This window comes from Bombyx mori, chromosome 13 (genome assembly GCF_030269925.1).
Source record: "Bombyx mori chromosome 13, ASM3026992v2".
NCBI classification, from domain to species: domain Eukaryota; kingdom Metazoa; phylum Arthropoda; class Insecta; order Lepidoptera; family Bombycidae; genus Bombyx; species Bombyx mori.
Genome location: NC_085119.1, coordinates 14485448 through 14510655, shown reverse-complemented (window position 1 = coordinate 14510655; position 25208 = coordinate 14485448). Strand labels below are relative to the sequence as shown.

At 40.6% G+C, this 25208-nt stretch overlaps 1 protein-coding gene across 8 annotated transcripts in view; it reads right to left on the bottom strand.

The window, feature by feature from the left end:
- LOC101738258 (hemicentin-1) overlaps positions 1-25208 on the bottom strand; it is a 304965-nt gene that overhangs the window by 122489 nt on the left and 157268 nt on the right. For all 8 annotated transcript variants that reach the window (XM_038015172.2, XM_062671912.1, XM_038015173.2 and 5 more), the window contains one exon: positions 23065-23267. In XM_038015172.2, the coding sequence (XP_037871100.1) occupies positions 23065-23161 (97 nt within the window). In that variant the 5' untranslated portion in view covers positions 23162-23267. The remainder of the gene's footprint in view (positions 1-23064; positions 23268-25208) is intronic.

Genomic DNA, 25208 nt, shown 5'->3' with positions numbered 1-25208 from the left:
ACGTATCTATATAAATCTATTATTCTATTCTATATTCTATTATATTCTTCAACTTATTCTATAATTATGGGGCGACGCCGCTGTCGCCAACATCCTCCCCCTCGTGCGTAGCACCGACTCCTTGTCGTGGCGCCTCTATGGGCGTGGGCTCGTCGCTCGTTGCAGGCACCAGCAGGATCATCTTGGAGGCAGGTCTCTTAAGTAGACCGCCGCTCGTTCTGACGTCGACAGTTCGTACACGGTTGTCGGGGCCTGGGTAGGTATGGACAACTTGCCCGCGCGGCCATGTGTTGCGTGGCAGCGTGGAGTCCACTATGAGGACGGTATCCCCACACTGCAAGTCCTCGCCAGCTGCTCTCCCGTCGATCTTCCTGGGCAGCAGCGTGGGCAGGTATTCCTTGACCCACCTACTCCAGAAGTGATCCGCCATACGCTGCGCCACTCTCCATGTCCTTTTGCCGGTCAGGTCTTCGTCTCTGTAGTCGCCGATGCTTGGAGCTCCGCAGGACCTCCCTATGAGGAAGTGATTCGGCGTGAGTGCTTCTGACTCCCAACTCTCTTCCCTGGCGACGAGCGGTCGCGAGTTGACGACGTGCTCCGCCTCCAACAGAAGAGTGTGCAGAACTTCTTCCCTCGGGTGTCTTTCCTTCAGTGTGACCGCCAGCGCGGTCTTCACGGACCGCACCAAACGTTCCCACGCGCCTCCCATGTTCGGCGCTCCTGGCGGGATGAACTTCCATTTTATGTTCATCTGAGCGGCCCGTGACACGACGTCTGCTTCCCTTGCATTCTCGATTGCCTGCTTAAGCTCCTTGTTGGCGCCGACGAAGTTAGTCCCATTGTCGCTGTAAATGACTTTGGGCGTTCCTCGCCGGGCGGCCATCCTGCGCAGCGCTAACAGCATTGAGTCTGCCGTCAGTGACGCTGCTAGCTCCATGTGAACTGCTCTCGTGGTGAGGCATGTGAACAGCACGCCCCACCTCTTCTCGTGACGTCGTCCTACAGTCACCGTCATCGGCCCGAAGTAATCGACGGCAGCACAGGTGAACGGCGGCTCTCCATGTCGTAGCCGCTCTATCGGCAGGTTTCCGGTGGGCGGTAGGCGTGGTGTACTCCGATAGACCTTGCACCACTGGCATCGGACGGCCGTCGCTCGAATGATCGATCTTAGACCTAGGATCCAGTAGCGCTGCCGCACCTCGTTCATCACCGTTGCGTGGTTACCGTGCTGGAACGCCTCGTGATAGTGTTTGATCAATAATCTCGCTATCACGTGCTTCCCGTCCAGCACGATCGGTCGCTTGCAGCCTGCATCTATGCATTGCGCTGCGTCGATACGTCCGCGCAGGCGCAACAGGCCATCTTCCATCACGACGTCGAGCCGTCGCAACTTGGGGTGACGTTCGGGATCTTTTTCACCGAAGCTCTCTCCTTGGCTGCTTCTCAGTAGGATCTTCTCCGCCTTCTTCAAGTGGGGCGGATCAAGTGGCAGCCATGCTTCTGTAGGTGCTTCTGGAGTCCTTATCTTCCATGTGGATCGGGGTTGCTACGTTCGTGTCGTCCTCCACGTGGGATCTTGCTGCTTCGATTGTCTGGACACGCAGACGCTCTCCTTCCGGGGTCGACACAGCTCGATAAATTGGAGGACCTTGGCTGTTGCTCTCAATAACTTGACCCAGCTCGAGAATCTGTGCGGATCGGGCGTGGGTCGAGCGTCAGCGGTCCTCGCCGTGGCGACCAGGAAGGCCTCTTTCTCTTCTCCAGACGGTTCTTGCTTGAAGGTTCGCGGCTTGGGCCAGCGCGATTCATCCCACGTCGGGAACTCGGGTCCATTAAACCACCGATGCGTGTGGTCGAAATCCGCCGGCGCCTCTCTAGTTGCGTCGTCTGCTGGGTTCTGCGAGCCAGGCACCCATCGCCATTCTTGGGGCTTCGTTGACTCTTCTATCTCGGCGAGTCGGTGCGCGACGAAAGGTTTGAACGTGCGTGGGTCGGTCTTTATCCATGTCAGGACTGTACTGGAGTCAGTCCAGTACGTCCTTACACCGACTGCGATGTCCAATTCGTCCGCTATCGCCTGCGCCATCCTTGTCCCCAGCAGCGCAGCTTGCAGCTCCAGCCTTGGGATAGAGACTGGTCTCAGTGGGGTCACCCTGGCTTTCCCTGCTAGTAGTGTGACGTGGTAGGTGCTGTCGTCTGTCTTCTGACGCCAATAGGCTGCACACGCGTAGGCCCTCTCGCTGGCGTCGTCGAACGTGTGCAGCTCCCCCTCAGTGTTGCAGCACGAGAAGCACCTTGCCATTCGGAGGCCTTGCAGCATGCGAAGGTTTCCACGCCACCTCGTCCTTTTCCAGGATGACGTCGTCCCAGTCGATCCCGCTCCGCCAAATGCTCTTCTCGTTTGGTCGGGGTTCGTGCTTCTATATCCTTTGAGTCTCGTGGATGGATCCGGAATCCCATCTCGTCCGACTCGTAGAACCACTGCAGGCCCGGGGTCTTTTCTTCCTTCGACCCCAGCTCTGTGTCTCCTGGGGTCACACCGTCTGCGAGGCTCACCAGAATGCAGCGCTTTCTATTGCCCGCGCGGCTTCTGGATATCGATGTTTGTACTCCTTGGCATTCTTATTTGTAATGAACGACGCCGTGCTCGGTGAACAGGCCGCTCCGAATATGACCGACGTCATTCTATACTCTTTTGGAGCGGCCTCGCATATCTTCTCTATAGAGGAATCTCAGGCTGTCGCGGTCCTCGTCCCTGATCCTTATCAACCTCTCCTTGATGTCCGCGACAACCATGACGAGCCTTTTTCGGAACCGCAACAACGCTTCGAACAGGGATTGTAGGTCCGAGCTTCGAAGCGGCCGTCATCGCGTCTCCAACCTCTGTCGTCCTCCTTCTCCAAGATGTCGAGCGCCTTCGCCTCCATATCCGTGCTCGGACGCTTGGGTTCGACTCTATCATGAAGTACTCCTTCACCTGTCTGTCCAAGGCCTCTTCGCGCATCGATACATGGGCGCAGGTGAGGAAGTTGACCTCTTTGGCGTTGTTGCCGTCGAGACCATGTAGCACCCATCCCAATTGGGTGAATGAGGCTACCGGCTGGTTCCTCCTGCCCCTGCGCGTCGTCTTGGCGGCGATGAGTCCCCAGTTGTCCTGCCCGATCAAGAGTTGGGGGGATTGTTCATCGTAACATAACTGGTCCGCCAGGCTTTTCAGGTGCGCGTAGCCTTCGATGGTTTCCCTCTTTAGTCGCTGGGGTGCAAGGCTCATGTCATCCATTGTGCGCGCTCCGACGATCGTCCTCTTCTGCCGCTGGTGAAGCCCTCGAACTCGGATGTTAAGCTTCATCGAGTCCATCTTCGTTAGGGTCTTCCCGCCCACGGTCTCGAGGCGGAGCAACTCCTTGGGTCCCTTCAGGCCGATCTGCTTCGCCACGCTTGAGTCCAGGAGAGTTACCGTGGAGCCTTCGTCCAGCAGGGCCAGCACCGTCGTCGATCCCGATGGCCCGTAGACTTCAACGGGCACCATCTTCAAGTACGCCCTGCTGATCCGTGTGCAGTTGATGGGAAGTCGCACGTTGTTCGCGATTTCCCTGTTCTCTGCTGGCTCTGTCTCCGGCTTCTCGTTGTGTAGCGAGTAGTGGTGCCAGCGCTTGCACGTGCGGCATGGCGGTCGTTGACATGTTTCCTTCCGGTGCTTACCGTCGAGGCACTTATAACACAGGCGCGACTCCTTTGCCATTCTCCATCGTTCCTGCACCGTAGCATCCTTGTACCTCGGACAGTCGTATAGTGGGTGTCCATCCTTGCATTGCGGGCACGCCGGCTTGTCCCTCATTGCTCTGTCCGAAGTTGCACGCTCGGTGCAGTCGGTTGTGGCGTGTGTCGCCTGTCGCCTCGATGGTTGTCTTTTCGTTGCTACTTCAACCACGGCGTGTGGCCCGCATCGGTCCGCCATCTTGTTCAGGAAGCCGCACATCGTGTTGAGGTCCGGGTCTCCTTCAGTCTTTTCGATAATGTGATCGTACCACCGGAACCTCAGGATGGTCGGCATCTTGTCGACGATGCTCTTCAGCAGTTCGGGCGACATCAAATATTGGGGTTTCCGCAGTCCCCTGATCGCTGCGACGGTATTGTTAACATTGCTCGCCAGTGAGCAAATGTCGTAGGCGGAGTCACTTATCGTTGGAAGCCTTCGTATGCGGTCTAGCTCCGCTAAGACTAAAGCGTCCGCCCTTCCATAGCACCGCCGCAGTGATTCCATTACTTCCTCCGGTGTGCTCTCGGAGTACAGCTGGCTGCGGACTCCTTCCCTGGCTTGTCCCTTCAGCGCTCTTCTCAGCCGCGCCATGTTTTGAGCGCTTGAGAAGAGTGGAGCGGTATCTTCGTAGACAGCCTTGAAGGCCACCCACTCCCTGCAGTCGCCTTCGAACGTCGGCAACTGGTGCATGTAGTCGGGTTGTGGCGGCAGCTCCTTGGTCGTTGCGCTCCTTACTGCTTCCACTATCGCCTTAGCCAGGTCCCTGTTGCCGCACTCTTCCATGTTGGCCTTGCTGACGGGACGGTTCTCAATGTGCTCGCCTGCGGGCTCCTTGTCCATACTGCCCACCGACGTCTGGACCCAGGCCCTGACCTGGTCCTCCCGGTCCTTTGGCTCTTCTATAATGGAATCATCGTCGTCTTCGCTTTCGGCCTGAATCAATTGCAGGCGGAGTCTGGCGGCTATGGTGGCTGCTTGTGCTTCTATCAATTCTTTTTCCGCCAGCTCCGCTCTCGCTGCCAGTTCCTTACGTCGTAGCGATTTCTTCGACGCGGGCCTATTTTCACCACGTGTCCGCGTCGTTATCTCTTCAAGTTTTGTGTTCTGGGTCGTACCGGTCGCGGAGCTCTCGTATGTTTCGTACGACGTCGCTTCTGTTGCCTCCGGACTGGATTCTTGAACCGCAGGTTCGAGTGGCTGTTCCCTCGATGATCCCTTGTTGCTCCTGGTGATCGGCATCGTTGAATAATCGCTGTATCCGGCTCGAAGGACCAGCTGTTGGGTACGCAGCACGTCACCCGTATCAATAAGGCGAGTGACGTCAACCCAGGTTGGACGGGTTTATGAATCTTATAAGATTTCTTGAAATCCTATAAGACGCCGGATGCCCGTCTCGTGGCGATTATTCGTGTCGATCTGAAGCAGTCGATGTAGGGTCCTGAGGTGTACGATATCGTACAAGCTCACTCGAAATTAAAACTCAAAACTTTACTAATTAACGTAAACCGAGCCGACCGATCTGTCAATACAATCGAGTTCAATAACCGACGATCTTTTAAATGGTCTTCAAGTCTTCAATAAATATCTTCGAGGCGCTGATGTCTTTACTCGTGCGTTTTTTTGTAATCTTCGTTCGGAGGGTCGGCGGCCGGCGGTTGGCAGGTAGTCGGTCGAGGGTCGGTCGGTAGGTCGGCAGGTACCTGACAGCGTCGCAGGGTCGCTTAACTACCTCGGAATGTTACCCTACAGAGATCTCGTGTAAAATACGGCTCTCGTCGAGATCATTTTCACTATGATCGGCTCGGTTTATTCGTTATATCTATTTATTTAATAAATGTATATACTAATGCCTTATACTTAACTATTCTATGTTGTAATCCCTATCGATACATATAACTTATTCTATGCTTAATCTATATGACGCGCCCGTATAAACAAAATACCCGGTCCTGAACACAGATAAATGCTGTTTGTTACATCGTTTCGGGACGCGGGCCGGGCGCGTGTTCATTTAAGTTAATATGCTAATCTTAAAACTATCGGGAATAATAAAGCAAAAGTGTATACTATTTATTTCAAAGCAACTTACGTTCTATTCTTAGTAAAATCTATGTGCACGTTATCTATATACTTATCTATCTATATGCACTCTATATAATTTATCTATTTGTTATAACTCTATGTCTATGTACGTATCTATATAAATCTATTATTCTATTCTATATTCTATTATATTCTTCAACTTATTCTATAATTATGGGGCGACGCCGCTGTCGCCAACAATGTGCTATTAACAAAATTAAAAAAAAAAACTTTTGAATACTAACGAATGTTTCATAGTAACCCTGATTATATTTTAAACATTAAGAAAGACTAGTTTTACGCATATTCACGAGAATTTTTGTCATTTCACGAACAATTTTAAGTAAATGAAATTCACACAGTACAACAGATCAATACATGTCGTATTTATTAAAAACCTTTAGATACTACACAATACAGCAAGAATGACGTACACAGGAAAAGCGTTTTACTAATTTTCGAGTACCTTTATACGAATAAAATTTCAATTTATCAAACAAAACATACATTTCAGGTCTCCAAACAAACTTAGCGTCGTCGGCTCAAATTAATTCTCGTCGTGTTATGTTTTTTTTAGCCGAAACTCGACTATAACACATTTATATGTCGCCGCTTACCTCGTTTCCGTGTCAGGGGGTTAATTCGCTTGTGTGTTTATCGTCGCGGAAATAACAGCGTTCTCTTTTCAATTTTATTTCATGCGTTACCGTTTTAAAACCCATAAGATGTTAGTATATGTACTGCGGAAGCCGTAGGGTAGGGTAGGGCAGCCGTTGTAACTATACTGAGACCTTAGAACTTATATCTCAAGGTGGGTGGGGCATTTACGTTGTAGATATCTATGGGCTCCAGTAACCACTTAACACCAGGTGGGCTGTGAGCTCGTCCACCTATCTAAGCAATTAAAAAAAAATGTGTGCGTGTACTAGTGTACACACGTAAGAAGTGAAACTTCTTTATGGCCTTATTTTTCGAAAAATGATCTACATGCAACTTTCTAGAAATTGGTTAAATAAAGTTAAATTAGATAAAGTTTAAACAAAAGGATTTTATTATCATAGACATGAATACAAAAAAGTTAAATTAGATAAAGTTTAAACAAAAGGATTTTATTATCATAGACATGAATACAAAAAAGATGGCGCGTAACGGAAAAATGTGACGCGTAACCGAAAAATGTGACGGTAAATTTTTTTCCAACGCCGATAAAGAAGTTTCACTTCAAAAAATTTGTTAAGGAGCTTCAGAAATATATCGTTAGATCTGCATTTACTGTAACCGCTTGTAGTCGTCGTGTCCTAAAGGATAAGACGTCCGCTATCGAGCGATACGATTGTACCGATTTCCAAATCTCGTATGCATCGTTTTTTTGGAGTTTACTCCTTAAGAATCGATTTACATATATAGGCCCGGGGTATGAAAATTATGGGGACCAAAATCGTACTAGAGAGTATAGCATGTCACACGAAATGCGTTATGCGCCTGATTGGCCATGGTGATGCGTGTGCGCGCCAATCAGGAGCCAACGCGCGGCCGCGTTATCGCAGGTGACGCCGGGCTGCTGCGCCGGCAGTCCGCCACAAAGCCTCGTACTGATCGCGCGTTTCTCTCATTATTGTATTTTCATATATATGTTAGTCGTTTGTTTTGTGTCTCGTTAATTGAAGTGAAACTTCCTTATCGGCGTTGGAAAAAAATTTACCGTCACATTTTTCGGTTACGCGTCACATTTTTCCGTTACGCGCCATCTTTTTTGTATTCATGTCTATGATAATAAAATCCTTTTGTTTAAACTTTATCTAATTTAACTTTTTTGTATTCATGTCTATGATAATAAAATCCTTTTGTTTAAACTTTATCTAATTTAACTTTATTTAACCAATTTCTAGAAAGTTGCATGTAGATCATTTTTCGAAAAATAAGGCCATAAAGAAGTTTCACTTCTTACGTGTGTACACTAGTACACGCACACATTTTTTTTGTTAATAATCTGTAGTGTATCGTGTTGTCGTAATATAGAACTATTTCTCGTATTGTTTCGTTTAATTTACCGACATCGTTTTGCTTGTGGCCGGACGCCGTTCGGGTTCGATTCCTGAACGTATCAACTGTTAGTGGGTTGATACCCGAATATAACCCGCTACAAATCATTTATTAATAAAGCTTTTTTAATAAATGCATATTTTACTGTATTCAACTGACACAAATTTATATTTATATCCAGTAAACTCCAGTCGTGCGTCGGAGCGGACACACACACTTTTTTTTAACGGGTTGTCGATTTTTTTTAGAAATTTATTTTCGAGCGACAAGCAATCCAATGCTATGTTTGTTTCTAGCGTTTACACCATACAGATCATAGACTCGGTGGAAATCGATTGACCGATCGATACATGCTCGGCATCCTATTCACAGTAATAAAAACATTAAATCAAGAATATATTGTACCATCTTATAAAGAACGCGGAGAATCGCACATCACTTAATTAAAATAAGCAAACAACTTAAATATCACAGTATACCCTTAATATTGTTACGCCGGTAAAAGTAATGCCATCTATCGTCGAATAGTTGAACGAATATCGAAGGATCCAGAATGCTCGAGAATCACAACGCCATCTACTGACAGATAGTGGAAACTACGACTAGAGATGTGTAGAATATTCTCGATAATTCTAGGGATGAGGTATCGGCTATAAAAGCGTTGTAGAGATGGCACGCAGTCAGTAATCGGAACTACTCGAAGCGAAACAGCGAACGGATCTCCTGAAGCGAAGCGGAAGAAGCGAATTGAGTGCTCAAAGTGTTTGTTGAGTGTTTTAAGTGTTGAATATAGCTTTTTTAGTTGTACTTTGGTAGAATTTTATTTATCCCGAACCCCAACGCGTAACAATATCGATCTAATACAGTTATAAATATTTATTTCTACTTAAAATAATTTACCCTCACAAATCTTCACAGAGAGCCCTCTACGGAATCATTAGACTAATTTGCTTCAGTAAACAGGTAATTGGATTTCTCTGATATTCTTCCTCAATAGCGAACAGCTGACATTCTGATCGCTATTAATTTCATTAGCATAAAAATATAATCTTCAAGCAGTAAACTGAACCAAGCATGGGGTAGTCGAGGGGGGTCCGTCACGATGATTTATTCAATTTTAATGTCGGAAAGGCGTTATTGTCTTTTCGATTTTTCAAACGACTGCTTAAGTTTTATGGGGAAACTTTACCAAGTTCATTTCAATTTTCGTCGCAAACGAATTCCATTTTGTTGTTGGAATGTTGATTTGTATTTTTTTGATAATAACGGCGGCTCATATGCTATGGACCTCGTGTCTCAATATGAGGTAAGTCTCATATTGTACCTTTACATATGCCTCTCAATATGTAAATAAAGACGCAGACTAAAGAATTTCTGAATGCATCGTCTTTATATCAAGACGATTTATTACTAAAAAGGCAGCAGAACAGATTTGGCTTTATTAGTGGAAACACATATAATATAGAATATTTATTTTATATTTTAATTCAAATTAAAAAAAATATAACAAAAAAGAGAGCCTGCTGGTAGAAATAGGCAGGATTGTAGTACCTACAACTCCAGGCTTAGAAAACATCCTAACACCAGTAACCTAATTTCAATTTCGCAAATTATTTCATCCGAAATCGCGAACAATACGCAAAAAACAATATACGTGGTAATCATTCGTCTTTTCGTTTCTGCTTCTGACACTTCGCTCCCGGCTCCGAGCTTTCTAGAAACTTTATTTGCATACAAAACAAAATAAAAAACACCACAATTATAATACACAAAAAAAATATAACAGAAGTATGAAATCGTTAAAGAAACAAAGCTAATTGTATTTTTCATTGCTGATTACCGTTGCTCCTTGAAGGGTTTTCCCGTTAATTTCTGAACGGGTTATTTTTAGATTTAAAGGCGACTAAAAAGATTTAAAAAAAATTAGAACATTCTCCTTTTGTGAGTTTTTGTGTGAGGAATAAGATACCGTGATACTGAAAGACTACGGAAATGTTTTGTGTGAGGGAAAGGCTTTACAAATTGAAAATGAGATGTAATCTTTGATATATCTGTGAATTCGTGTGATAATAACAAATACCATCAAAAGGTTTTATTAATGTTTTTGGAAATATTGAAGAGAACTAAGAATTTAAAATAATTTGGAATATACCTTGCGAAATGAGGTCTCAGTCTCAATCCATCAAAACCTTTGCTTCGCAGCAGAAATAAACAGGATTATGGTATCGTCCCGTGCGAGCCTATAAGACCCCTTCCACTAGTATTAACACGCCTCATAATTGCCACATAAAAGATGAATGTAATAAAAGCGAATTTCCTAAATCATGCAACAGTAATTGGGTATTCAAGTCGTAGTATAGTGTTATAAAACCGGATTATAATATTCTGCCCATAAACCCAAATAAAGAGTTCGAACTGTTAATTTTTGCCACGCCGCTCAAATGTGAAGAGCATACGCAAAGAAAATCTGTATCATTTAGCATTTGTTGTACACATGAATGAAGAACACAATAATATTACAAAAAACAATCATGTTGACTGACTTACATATTATTATATCAACAAACTTCCTCTAATAGATTAACCTAATGACAAGAACATTAAAACCGATGTTACGCTCTGAGCTTAATAACTGAAACCTCGAGTTCATACGGGAAGGTCAACTAATAATAGATCCCACGGGTTGTTCTCTAATTGTGTAACCGATATTTGAACATAAAGTTCTGTAGTAATCGTTTTCCCGAAGAATGGTTTGGGAGCAGAAAAAAATTACTTACAAATATATTCTATCATATTACTACTCTATTACATTATATCGATTTTAATAACTGTAAATGATAATGCCTTAGCTATTCAAAGAAAGTGGAAGGCTTAACGCGATCGAAGACCCTTCAAATTAAATATGACTAACTTAAGAGCCCTGCACGTAACAAACTGTTGTTTAGTTTTTTTAATAAATAAAAAACTAGTGATATAACATCTATCTACTACTTATACAAGAATTCATATAAAATAATTTAATTTTACTTTAGTTTGTGAGTAATCTCGTCGGTCATTTGGAACCGATTTGGATTTCAATAAAGCTTCAGTTCTCTTTTCGTTTTGTGTTAAGTGGGAATTGTAATAAATTATTTTTAGATTACACCATAATATTACATTTTTTCCCCTAACAATTTACTGGTAGCTTAAGAGACTATTTCGGCTACGCCCGGACGGGTAGGTGAGCTGACGGGCTCAATCTGAGAGAATTTGCTAACACTAGGCCTAGCAAGAGCAGTACTTCGCAGAATCTACCACTGGATCGGAAGCACGGCCCATTGAGAAGATCCGGTGAGAAGCTCAGTGGGCTGAGTCTATATGTTAGGGCATTAAAACTAATTTTCTGTAACCCTTGGTCAGAACTCAACCTAAAATTACTTTTGCGATATACCATCAGACTTTGAAATGATGCTTGGCGTATCCACATTATATATCTTACTTCAATGTTGTTTATTGTTGAAGCACCACCAATATTAATGGACGATTTAGTTGACTTTTGGAGCATAGCTTAATTATATACCAAGAGAAATCTCAGCAATAACAAATAATCAGACACAAGTCGCCAATAAACAAGAATAACGATAGAACTTGAGATATCTTATTACTTAGGTCGAAACTACTATAATAGAGTCACGGAGCGAGAAATCGAAGCGCCCAATAAAGTTTATCATGAACTTTGTGCTTGCGGTTTCACTTAAGAGACATTGACAACTTAAACACTACATCGCTCAAATTTAGGGATTCATACAATTGTGTTTAAAAAAGAAAATTATCAATATTATTCATACTATGTATTTATTGCTGATAAATATTTATATACAGTTGTCTGAGTTCACAAAAGATTGGTTCCCTTCGTACGCAATGAATTAGAGTCTAAACTATTGTATATTCGTTTGAGGAAAATCTTTACTGGTGGTAGGACCTCTTGTGAGTCCGCACGGGTAGGTATCACCGCCCTGCCTATTTCTGCCGTGAAGCAGTAATGCGTTTCGTTTTGAAGGGTGGAGCAGCCATTGTAACTATATTAAGACTTTAGAACTTATATCTCAAGGTGGGTGGCGCATTTACGTTGTAGATCTCTATGGGCTCCAGTAACCAGTTTGAAGTCGTCGTGGCCTAAAGGATAAGACGTCCGGTGCATTCGTATGTTGCGATGCACCGGTGTTCGAATCCCGCAGGCGGGTACCAATTTTTCTAATGAAATACGTACTCAACAAATGTTCACGATTGACTTCCACGGTGAAGGAATAACATCGTGTAATAAAAATCAAACCCGCAAAAAATTATAATTTGCGTAATCACTGGTGGTAGGACCTCTTGGGAGTCCGCACGGGTAGGTACCACCACTCCGCCTATTTCCGCCGTGAAGCAGTAATGCGTTTCGGTTCGAAGGGTGGGGGTAGCCGTTGTAACTATACTGAGACCTTAGAACTTATATCTCGAGGTGGGTGGCGCATTTACGTTGTAGATGTCTATGTGCTCCAGTAACCACTTAACACCAGGTGGGCTGTGAGCTCGTCCATCCATCAATGCAATAAAAAAAACAAAATAAAAAAAAACCACTTAACACCAGGTGGGCTGTGAGCTCGTCCAAACATCTAAGTAAAAAAAAATCTGTCAAATGAAATATTGATCTACATTCCCTTTTTTTTAAAGAAGTTTTTGCTGTTACAAGTGAATAATAACATCATGGAGATAAAAATATTTCAATTACAAATATACTCGTGAAAGAGCGTATTATGAGCCAGCCCGTTTAAACATCATCGCCCTGTCTATATTTGTACTGAATCAGTCACGCATTCCGGTCTGAAGGGTAAGGTATCCCTTATACTGTAGAATTGAATCCTTGGAACCGCGAACCACACACTGAGATTGTTTACTCAATGAGTACTATTTAAAATTCTAAATTCTACACTTATTCTTTATTCTTTATTGTACACACAGTTAATACAATATAATGATTGCGAAAAGTTATAAAATGGCGAGCTTAACTCAACAATTGAGTTATCTACCAGCTAACCGTTCTTAAAGAGAGTGAGCTTTACATAGGTGGGTAGAAGAGTGCAATCTAATCAATTTACTTATTGATACAATACACAGTAACAATAATAGTAACAATAATAAATAAAAACATTAATACATAATATACCAGACTATATACATACACAATTACACACATAAATAACATAAACATATACATACACGTACATTTATATAATGAAATACATAAAATAAATACATATTTATTATTACTAGAGGTCCCGCAGTAGTCGAAATTCGACTATAATTAATTGGAATTGTAAGTTTTTACACTATTATGATTGTATTTTATACTTCTACACTATAAAAAAATATTAATAAAGACAAACAATGTTTAATCTATTCTCTATTTGACCAGAGATGTCAAGAACAAATATTTGTCAATAAATCATCAATAAATAGTATGCATGCGTGTGTGCGTTAAATACATGGTATGTAGTGTGTGTAATGTTTTCTTTATTGATTTAATGTATATTTTATGCATTATTTTAAAAAAATATTAGCATTGTGCACTTCTTTTCTATATTCTCTATAAGTGTAGAAAATTTCATACTCCTCCGTCCGCGCAATTTTCGTAAAAAGGGATACAAAGTTTTTGCTTCACGTATCAATATATAGATTATTTATTATATTCCAAATAAATTAAATAAAATTTGAATATTTTCAACACTAAGTAAACGTGGAGCACGGCTTCTTATGAATAGGTATTTAAAATGAAAATGAAGCTTTGATAGTGAAAGATCAGAGTATTCATTATATTATTATATTCGCAGCTTTGACGGATTGCTTGTGTTAATTAGAAGACATTGATATTTCACAATGTAAGCTGAGACCCTAAGGCTATTCAGCCGAAGGTCCTAATTAATGAAAATAACGGAGCTTAAAAACAATTTTCCTGACTACTATAATTTTCTTTGCTTCATTACAAAATTAATTAATTAAAAAACATTCTCAGTAAAAGACTGGTGGTAGGAACTCTTGTGAGACCGCGCGGGTAGGTACCACCACCCTGCCAAATTTTTCCGTGAAGCAGTAATGCGTTTCGGCTTGAAGGGTGGGGCAGCCGTTGTAACTATACTTGAGAGTGAGACCTTAGAAATTATATCTTAAGGTGGGTGGCACATTTACATTGTAGATGTCTATGGGCTCCAGTAACCACTTAACACCAGGTGGGCTGTGAGCTTGTTCACCCACCTAAGCAATAAAAAATAAAAGAAGATTTTAGTTATCTTTTTGCCTAGTAGCATTTGAGTCTTCAATGAACTTCCTCAGAGGTTTTTCTAGGCGCTAAACATAATGTCTGTCATAACACATCGCCATCCAAATCTCCGTATTCTAATTCATTCAACCTCATACGTTAAATTGCGAGGGTTTTTGGGTGAATCAGCTCGTCAACCCCCCATTAAGTGGTTACCGAAACAGTTATAAATACTGGCAACGACTTGGAGATACGAGGTTGTAATCTCAGTAATACAACTGACTGCCTCACGCCTCATGTCAGAACACATGATTCTTTCGTGACAGAAATAGGCCGGCTGGTGGTTTTCAACCGCGTTACTCTGCAACACGTCCCACCACCAGTTAATGCCAGTTGGCAATAGCAATGTAGTGGGTTGATACTCATGGTATGGTAGGCACTGCTGTCTATTCTCCGATAAATCCTTTAGTCGCCTTTTTACGATACCCACAGGAAGGGACGGGATTCTATATCTAGTTCAAAATATCATAACTGTTCAGAATATATGAAAAAATATGCGAAATTAAGAAAGATACTTCTTAAGTAGCGGCATCAGTAAACGACCCTGAAAAATGAAGATATATAAGAGAAAACTAGTTGGTGCTAAAAAAACTCAGCACCCAATCCGTTTGTTGCCTTTGTAAATATCTAAATTTCGATAGCTTCGGGCCGTTCTTATCTATTTCATTGAGATTTATTATCGGGGGCGGAACAAGGCCGGGAGGGTCACTCTTGTCAACGGCTGTTTTTTGTCTACGGAATTAATTTAATGCCGTTAACGGATTTTATGTAACAACCTCTCTTAATCCGTATTGTTTTGGAATGAATTTATTGCAGCCCATTTCACTTCACGGAAATTTACGTGAAAATTTTCCAGTATACGTTCCTTTGTAATGGCTTTCCGGTTTAAATTTTTCTTCTACGAGTATATGAACGAAGAAAGTATACCGAAGATATCGCTGTTCTGTGTTGCATTACTCTTGTTTAATTTCTCTTTAGTTATCTTCAATGTAGAGACAGCTGATTCTGCAATTTTATTGGCTGTATTTTTATGATTTTTAGTGGTACAGATAAGACGTATCGTAAGTATGAATGGGTAAGTACTATCACCGTACCTATTTTTACTGCGAGCCTTTGAATTGGGTGGATTTGGATCTTTGGGCTGTGATATCTATTGACTCCATTAACCTATGCTAAACTTAAGTACACTGGGTACTGGGTGGGTTACTTTATTAGTTTTTTTTTAATAGTCATAACGATTTTTTAACCAATACTGTGCCAAAAATTGAATTCCGTCATTAGTTCTTTAAAAAAATTGTCATCATGAGAAAATAAATCAAAGTTATACATTCAGAATGAACTCTAAAATTCATTGTAATTCCCTTTTTGTTATTTCTTCCACATTTTATTGAGCATTAGGACTGTGCCGAGTCCAGCGTTATCTGTCTCGTGGAGATTTATTCTTGAGCCGCCCTCCGAATTTTGCTATGCCCAGTTTTTGCGAAGGAATCTGTTCGATTGGTTGAGAATTTTTCGTGTTAATCTTCGACGGGTAGTCGCCTTAGCTTGAATCTCAATTACATTTCCGTTTTATCTTTGAATGTATATTGGACTTGAATTGTATATTAGCTGTTTTTTTTGGAACGAAGTTCCTTATGGGACGATGCGGAGGGGTACCCTAACCAGGAAAAAACGTCCGTAACGTAAGATTTTTGAAGTGAAACTTCCTTATCGGCGTTGGAAAAAAATTTACCGTCACATTTTTCGGTTACGCGTCACATTTTTCCGTTACGCGCCATCTTTTAATTAACGGCTGTATGTTCTGAAGTATGGATGCGCATTTGAGAAACCGACCTCATGTCTCAAGGTGGGTCACGGAATACATTTTGTAATTGCAATAATCCCAGGTAACCCACTTAATATCACGTGGACCGTGCTATTATTGTTATTACGTAAAATAATAGGAAGAAAAGTACCAGGGTATTATGATATCAAAGAGATGTATTATTATAACTTTACTCTGACGTACAGCCTTCTTTATTAATTAACGGCTGTATGTTCTGAAGTATGGATTCCGATTTGAGAAATTGACCTCATGTCTCCAGGTGGATTACGGAAATCATTTTGTAATTCCAATAATCTCAGGGAGCCCACTTAATAATATCACGTGGACCGTGCTATTTATTACTGTTATTACGTAAAATAATAGGAAGAAAAGTACCAGGGTATTATGATAGCAAAGAGATTTATTAATAATTAACGGCGGTATGTTCTGAAGCATGGTTTCGGATTTGAGAAATCGACCTCATGTCTCAAGGTGGGTCAAACTTCACGAACCTCAGGAACCCCATTTAACACCACGTGGACCGTGCTATTATTATTAATTTATAGGAAGAAAAGTACCAGGGTATTATGATATCAAAGAGATGTATTATTAAAATGCTGTAATAATCTTAGTAGCAAAAAGGTAAAGTGAAATAATTGTATTATTTGTATTCATGTCTATGATAATAAAATCCTTTTGTTTAAACTTTATCTAATTTAACTTTATTTAACCAATTTCTAGAAAGTTGCATGTAGATCATTTTTCGAAAAATAAGGCCATAAACAAGTTTCACTTCTTACGTGTGTACACTAGTACACGCACACATTTTTTTATTAGTGATGCACATAGTGTACGACTTAACTTTGTAATAACGTACAAAAAATAACATATTTTTTATCATTCATTGACTACGATCTCAGAGCGTTCGTTTGCCAATACACTAACTCTTATGCAAACAACCGTGAATGAAGTGTACAACAATAAGTTCGCACGTCACCGAACGACCGTGGGTTGTTGCGAAACCTCCAGTTTTATTTTCTTTATACCTCGAATAGAACTTAAAATTAATATTTTTATAATAAGGAATTTCGTTCCTATCCGGTGGCCCACGACACCACACATATTTTTAAGGTATTGCATAGATTTTATTGTGGGCCTTGAGCGCGGCGACCGAATCATGAAATTCCGTAACGAAAAAAACCTTACGGCCCTCTCTCCGCCTACCATGTAGCTCGCGTTCAACACATTCACACGTTGCGCTTGTGTAGTGTTTGTGAATAAGTGCGTGGCGTGACGTCACATTTGCATCGCATTTTGTTTGTTTTATTGCATAGATGGGTGGACGAGCTTACGGCTCACCTGATGTTAAGTGGTTACTGGAGCCCAGATACATTTACAACTTTTTTTATTTGTTTTATTGCATTGATGGGTGAACGAGCTCACGGCCCACCTGATGTTAAGTGGTTACTGGAGCCCAGATACATTTACAACTTCTTTTTTTGTTTGTTTTATTGCATAAATGGGTAAACGAGCTCACGGCCCACCTGATGTGAAGTGGTTACTGAAGCCCAGATACATTTACAACTTTTTTTTTGGAGTTTACTCCTTTAGAATCGATTTACATATATAGGCCCGGGGTATGAAAATTATGGGGACCAAAATCGTACTAGCATGTCACACGAAATGCGTTATGCGCCTGATTGCGCATGTCACACGAAATGCGTTATCGCAGGTGACGCCGGGCTGCTGCGCCGGCAGTCCGCCACAAAGCCTCGTACTGATCGCGCGTTTCTCTCATTATTGTATTTTCATATATTTGTTAGTCGTTTGTTTTGTGTCTCGTTAATTTGTTAATAATCTGTAGTGTATCGTGTTGTCGTAATATAGAACTATTTCTCGTATTGTTTCGTTTAATTTTTTATATCCAGTAAACTCCAGTCGTGCGTCGGAGCGGACACACACACTTTTTTTATTGCCCTTGTAGGGAGACGAACATGCGGTCCACTTGATGGTGAGTAGTTACTGTCGCTCATGGTCGTCAGCAGTATTACGTAGAAGCAGAGCCATGCTTAGCATATAAGCAGCTTACATAATTTAGTTATTTTTATTTATTTAGTTTATGTATTTATCTAGTTTAAATATATAAATAGAAATTTGTTGCTCCATTCATAACCAAAGAAATTCCATATATAAAGCGAAACAATAATGCACTCGGCTTTGAAGGCTAAAATAGCCGTTACACAATAAAATTATAATTTCTGTCTCATGTTGAAAGAACTGGTATAAGCTCTGTAATGACTTTCGGGTCTAATGGGCGTTTGATATTAACAGGCAACGAATTAGTTTACCTATCAAATATCAGGGAAAAAGAGGGATTTACGTGAATCAAATTTGTTTCACATTTATAACTGACAAAAAAACACTCTCTGAAATAAACTATGATTCTTAAGATTTCAAGTCATTTTATCAACATCCTTACTAATCGATCAGCCCCTCGAAATCTGTTTACGTTCTTAACGGACTGGCTGCTGATCGATAGGATCTCGGTCCGAATCAATTAAACTCAATTTCCTAGACTACATTTTGAAATGTCACAAATTCGTTCCGCGGCCGAGGCAATGCGAATTCCCGGGATTAGCCCGCTTTGATGTGGGATGACTTGCCGACATGAGGCCGAAACATTTGCCAAATGCACGAACACCCCCAAACTTTGGGAGTTTGGCAAGTTCGTCGAATGTCCATGATGGGGTGTGAGCGTGATGCAAAGTTTTAAGGGGTATACCGGTTTCAATGAAACATCACTTATGTTGCTTGCAGAAGAGATTACGAGAATTCTTTACTCAAGGAGTTTACTTTGTTTTGCCTCTATAGCTCGAGGCTCTATACTTTTAAGGGTGAGACATTCACTCATAGCAATTAATTTAAAACTACAGCCTCATATGTACTACTGTTATGTCACTTGATACTAAGTGATTATCGAAGCACATTGATTGTTCAATCAAATAAGTTTGATGCCACAATTTACGTTACGTGCAAAGTAAAAAGCATGACTGCTTACCGCTACTTGGCGGCAGAAGTATCCTGAATGGTATAATAGCCACCGACTTTGGCTCGCCATACAAGATCGCCACACATACTTCGCAAGGAATTCTTAAATTTCGTCGTTTTTTCTAAACTTCCATCTAAGGTCTTTTAGTTAGAGACCCGTGCGGACTCACAAGAGTGAGTAGGTACCACTGCCCCGCCTATTTCTGCCGTGAAGCAGTAATGCGTTTCGGTTTAAAGGGTGGGGCAGCCGTTGTAACTATACTGAGACCTTAGAACTTATATCTCAAGGTGTGTGGCGCATTTACGTTGTAGATGTCTATGGGCTCCAGTAACCACTTAACACCAGATGGGCTGTGAGCTCGTCCACACATCTAAGCAATAAAAAAGTTAGATTTTACGAAGAATTGCTGTTAAGTTTTTTGTTAATTGAATGGTTAAATTCAATTCACTAGATTAATACTGTCTAGTAGCACTTCATCGGTAGCGATAGTCGATTGCGTTTGCTTTTTGGTAAGTGCTATTCCAATACTTGCGTAAAAAGACACTTGCTTCTATTTAAACCCAGACTAAACTGATCGATAAGCATTTATTACAATTTTTCGAAAGATAAATATATAGTAAATGGCCAGGCCAGAATGTGGCCAGGTTTTATTCAGATTTTATTTTATTTTAATACTAGCGACCCGCCCTCGCTTCGCTTCGGAAACATTAAAACACACATGAAACCAAAAAATAAATAAAAAAAAGTAGCCTATGTTCATCAGGGACAATGTCGGCTTCTAATGGAAAAAGAATTTTTCAAATCGGTCCAGTAGTTTCGGAGCCTATTCGAAACAAACAAACAAACAAACAAATCTTTCCTCTTTATAATATTAGTATAGATATGGCCAGGTTTTATTCAGGTTTTATTTTATTTTAAACACAAGTGGTTGCTTTAATTTGTAATTAAGCAGTAACACGCGTCTAAGTTGGAGTTCGATGTTTGCATTCCCTCAGAAAAGTTAGATAAAATTTTGTGTACGTGTATTTTTCATGCGAAACGAGTCCGCATTGTATTATCGAAAACGTACGCGCGTGAAAGCTGGAAGCCGTAAATAATAAAGCTCGCGTGTGTACGATAAACGGTGCAGAATCTGTCAAGCTTCGCGTTAAACGAGTTCTTTACGGTGAAACTAAAAAAAATATCGGGAGCTTTCAAGGAAAGTCCAATTTCTGGTTAAGACACTTGTTCCTGCCAAGCTTATGATTTTATAAAGCCGGTTAAAATTGCAATTTTCTTTGTGTTTCAGGCTGAAAGCATCGAAAGCTTTTATTACCGTAGACAGATAGACGCAGCTCACGTCTACCGGCCCTTAAGTGGTTACAGAAGCAGAAGATGGAAATGCCAAAGTCACCACTGAACCGTTGCCCCGACCAGAACGTTCTCCAAAAACTTTATTTGGAGAAATACTCATCATAGAACCTAGGAAACACCGTGAGGGAAGATTCATTCGAGATTCGGATAGTACGTGGGTGATAATAATATATTTCTCTGAAACACAATGTGGATAAACAATGTCATTCCAGGTCATAAGAGTGCACTCTGCTGCAGAGGTAGGCAGTATAATGAAAAAAAACATGATGAGATCATAGCAAACAGATCTTCAAAGCACCTCTTTAATTATATATTTTTTATGTTCTTTTTTTTATTGTTTTGATTGGTGGACGAGCTCACGGCCCACCTGGTGTTAAGTGGTTACCGGAGCCCATAGAAATCTACAACGTAAGTGCTGCCACCCACCTTGAGACATGAGTTCTAAGGTCTCAGTATAGTTACAACGGCTGCCCCACTCTTCAAACCGAAACGCATTACAGCTTCACGGCAGAAATAGGCGGGGTGGTGGTACCGTGTGGACTCATAAGAGGTCCTAGCACCAGTGGAAAATAATATGGTATAAAACACAACGATCAGAAGTATCTTCCTAGGTTAAAAGTTCCAAACGTTCCAAAAGTTGTGCGCTTACTTAAATAATTGGTACCTGACGCAGGATTCAATCATTATGCAATAGAAACAATATATGGGTCGGGTCTGGATTACGCCTCAACTAACACAAAGGGCCTCTCGCCTCAAAATTTAATTTTATATACAGAAACGTTCTGGTATCCAACAAAGGCAAGTTTTCTAATACAAAACACGAAAACAACGATTAATACAAGTTCCGATGGATGGTCGAAACTCACACACGTCCGCGGGCGTCTCATTAGAATTCTGTGCCTTCCTTCATACCCTCCCTGTTACTGCCGCATTATGTTTTAATATATGAATACTGTCTACTGATATTAATAACTTTACATACGAACATATGTTGCGAGCGTGTTTCGGAATGCTAATTTTGTGTATCATTCCGCGGGCTGCGGTTAGCTCTGTCGTTTTTTTTGTTTATATTTGTTTGTCAAAGTTTGGGAAGTTCAAATTTTTTGCTGGCGATTCATGTTTCGATTCAAATGGATTGTTTATGTTCGTTTTTTGTTTTGTTACTTTTTTTTATGATTGTAGGATTACTGGTGGCCCGAAGACCTTTCGAGTTTCACCAGGACAGGTGGGCGAGCAAAGGCTCCGCCAGGAGGGGTGGGATTTGCTAACAGCTACCCGAGCGCCTCCGAAGGAGACCTAAAAGCTCAAGAGCAGCTGCTTCGCGAATGGATCTACTACCGGATCGGAATCGCGACCCGCTGAGAAGATCTGGCGAGCTGAAGGCGTCTAATGCAAAGGTTATTGAATCTGATGGATCCGTAAGGACGTGTCTAGGGCAAGTTTTGTTACTCTAAATTCTGCTCTAGTTTCCTAACTCGAGTCACTGTTGGTATTGGCATTCATCACGTTAATGTAGTCATTAATGCGTTCCTCACATTAATCTGGATAATCTGGCTGGGCAGATATCTGTCAAAAATTCGAACATTTATTTTCCATTCGATTCGTATGACCACTGCGTGGTTTTCAATAATAAATCAATGATAAAAGTGTGGTGTGCATACATTTTGTTTTTTCGTAGAAGCTTATTGATTTCGTTCATGTTGTTGTGATTGGGAAGATGAACCATCATGATACTCCCGAAACATGAGCGACTCATAGCTACTATAAACAGACAGAACGGGCTCATGGTGAAATGTTTGCCTTATTCTTATTTGATAATCGAGTTGAGACATACTTTCGAAGTTCATTCTATTAAGTAATTTTTCACTCTAAAACATTCATCTAAGACATTCATTACAATCAACAAAATCTTCGACAAGACCAATAAACTGACAATTTTTTTATTGCCCTTGAAGGCAGACGAGCATACGGCCCACCTGGTGGTGAGTGGTTACCGTCGCCCATGGATTTCAGCAATGTGTATGTATTTTACACTATATCTATATATATATACATGAATTGCTGTTTTTTTTTTTTTATTGCCTAGGTTTTCGTTAGTCTCGCTAAAACTCGAGAACGGCTGAACCGATTTGGCTAATTTTAGTCTCAAATTATTTGTGGCAGTCCAGAGAAGGTTTAAAAGGCATTTTAATATGAAAATGCTCGGAATTATTATAAACTAGCGACCCGCCCTCGCTTCGCTTCGGAAACATTAAAACACACATGAAACCAAAAAAATAAAATAAAAAAAAATTAAAAAAAGTAGCCTATGTTCATCAGGGACAATGTCGGCTTCTAATGGAAAAAGAATTTTTCAAATCGGTCCAGTAGTTTCGGAGCCTATTCGAAACAAACAAACAAACAAATCTTTCCTCTTTATAATATTAGTATAGATATAGATAAAATTAGCAATTTTGTTTTTCCTTTGATGTGTCCCCCGTGGAACTGATTCCTTTTGTTTGTTTTAAGTTTATCTTATACAAAAGCTTAGGTCTTTTATTTATCGATTGTGGCACTACAAAGTCTGCCGGGTCAGCTAGTTTGAAATAAGACCGAAATCAGAAAAATAAAATTAAATACTTATACATAATACTTACCAGTGATAAAAGTGTTTTGCGTGGCTGAAGGCGAATTACTGAGAGCCAGTAGAACGAAAGCGAGCAGAGTCCTTTGAGCGCCCACTGCTATATGCATTTCGGTATTTTTCTCTAACTAACATTAAAAACTAATATATATTCACATATGGACTTTCACACTTGTCACTAGCTATTAATTCGCCTATTCGCGTTTCCAGTCGGATCTGAAACAAGAAGAATGTGTTGTTAATTATTATTATTTTGTTTGTGTATAGCTTATGTATTTTTTTTATTGCTTAGTTGGGTAGACGAGCTCACAGCCCACCTGATATTAAGTGGTTACTGGAGCCCATAGACATCTACGAGGTAAATGCGCCAACCACCTTGAGATACAAGTTCTAAGGTCTCAATATAGTTACAAGTATTCGAGGACTTTATCTAGTAAACGATTGGGGATTGTAAGGATTATCGTATAAATTTATTATTTTTATACGTGAATGTGATATCAAATCAAATCAAAAAAGTTTTATTCAACATAAATGAAAGTACATACTTGTTGAACGTCAAAAGAACTACTGCCAATTCACAAGAATTAGCCTCCGTCCTGAGAAGAATTGGCAAGAAACTCAGCGGGCATGTCTTTTTTTTTTTTTTTAAATATTAGATTTTTTTTAATATTCATTTTTACAATAAATAATTATAACATAACAATTTTAAAATATTGAAATGCCCGGAGCGAGCAACTCATTCCCACTTTGTGCAATATTCTAGGCTTCAATCTTCTAGGATAAATGTATCATCATGTATCATTTATCAAAATACGATGATGGATCAAGACTATTCTTAACAATCGTTCCACGTTCCACCGAGAATTAATGAATCAATCTATTAGCTGGTCGCATAATTTAAAAAGGCTACGTGATGCGAGATATGATAAATTTACGAAAATAAAAACACTACAAAACTTTACAAAACTCTTGCAGATATAGACCAGGGTAGAAGCCTTTAAAAATAATAATAAGTGAAAAAAATAATAGCAGGATGAAACCCATTAGAAAAGCAGGGGAATATTATAAAAATGAAAGGAAAAATAATTTACGGGCGATCTGAGGTCGGGAAGGGGGGCTTAAGGGTAAAAAACGGTTTTTAAAACTAAAAGTCCTATGGACCGTTTTTTACCCTTAAAACCCCCCTCCCGACCTCAGATCGCCCATAAATTATTTTTCCTTTCATTTTTATAATATTTCCCTCCTTTTCTAATGGGTTTCATCCTACTATTATTTTTTTTGGTTTTAAAAATTATCGACACTGGTCTAATACTTCCTGTGTTTTTTATACGTAATTAATTTAATGAACCAGTGAATTATTTATTCACTTAGGTAATTACTCTTGCCTTCAAACTCCTATGATTGAAAATTCGCTTAAATTAAAACAATTATGTTAGTCCAACTACGTTTTACAATGAAATCAAGAGGGATCACCAACTTTTTTGTCTTAAATAGAATAATTTCGCACGAATTAATTAACGCCCTCGTAATTAGAATTATATTGTTTCACCTTAAAATATACATAACAGGGAACTTAAAATCGAGAAACTATATTATTAGAGATATTAAATTTATATTCCAGAATATTATAATTGCTATAGTGGCAAACAAGATCTACGTGATATTGTTTTCAAATGATATTATAACAAGGTGAATTCAGCCATACAACTTGAGAAAAAAGTTCGAAATTCGGAGTGGTTTGTAACGGCTGTTACACCCTAAAAAACCAAGAGCAATAATAGTTAATTCATGTCAGAAATAGGCGCGATTATGATATCCTCTCATGTTCGCTCGTGAACTAAAATTAACTATGTATCTGTTGGAAAAATTAGTACCCGCCTATGGGATTTGAACGACATGGTCGTATTACTTTGATTCGATTACACGGATATTTTTTCACGAACTTTGAGGACGCTAACGCATTTCGCTTCTTCAATCAATTTATGATAAAACAATGAAACTTGGTCCCGCTGCATTATTCCAACAGTTAATTGTGAAATTTAAAAAATGTAGACATCATAATATTATCTCTCTCTATAATACAACTTGCACAAAACTTTTTTCTCGTTGATCGATCGATAAAAAAGCTTCTCTGAAGTAACAGCAACGAGTTTTGTC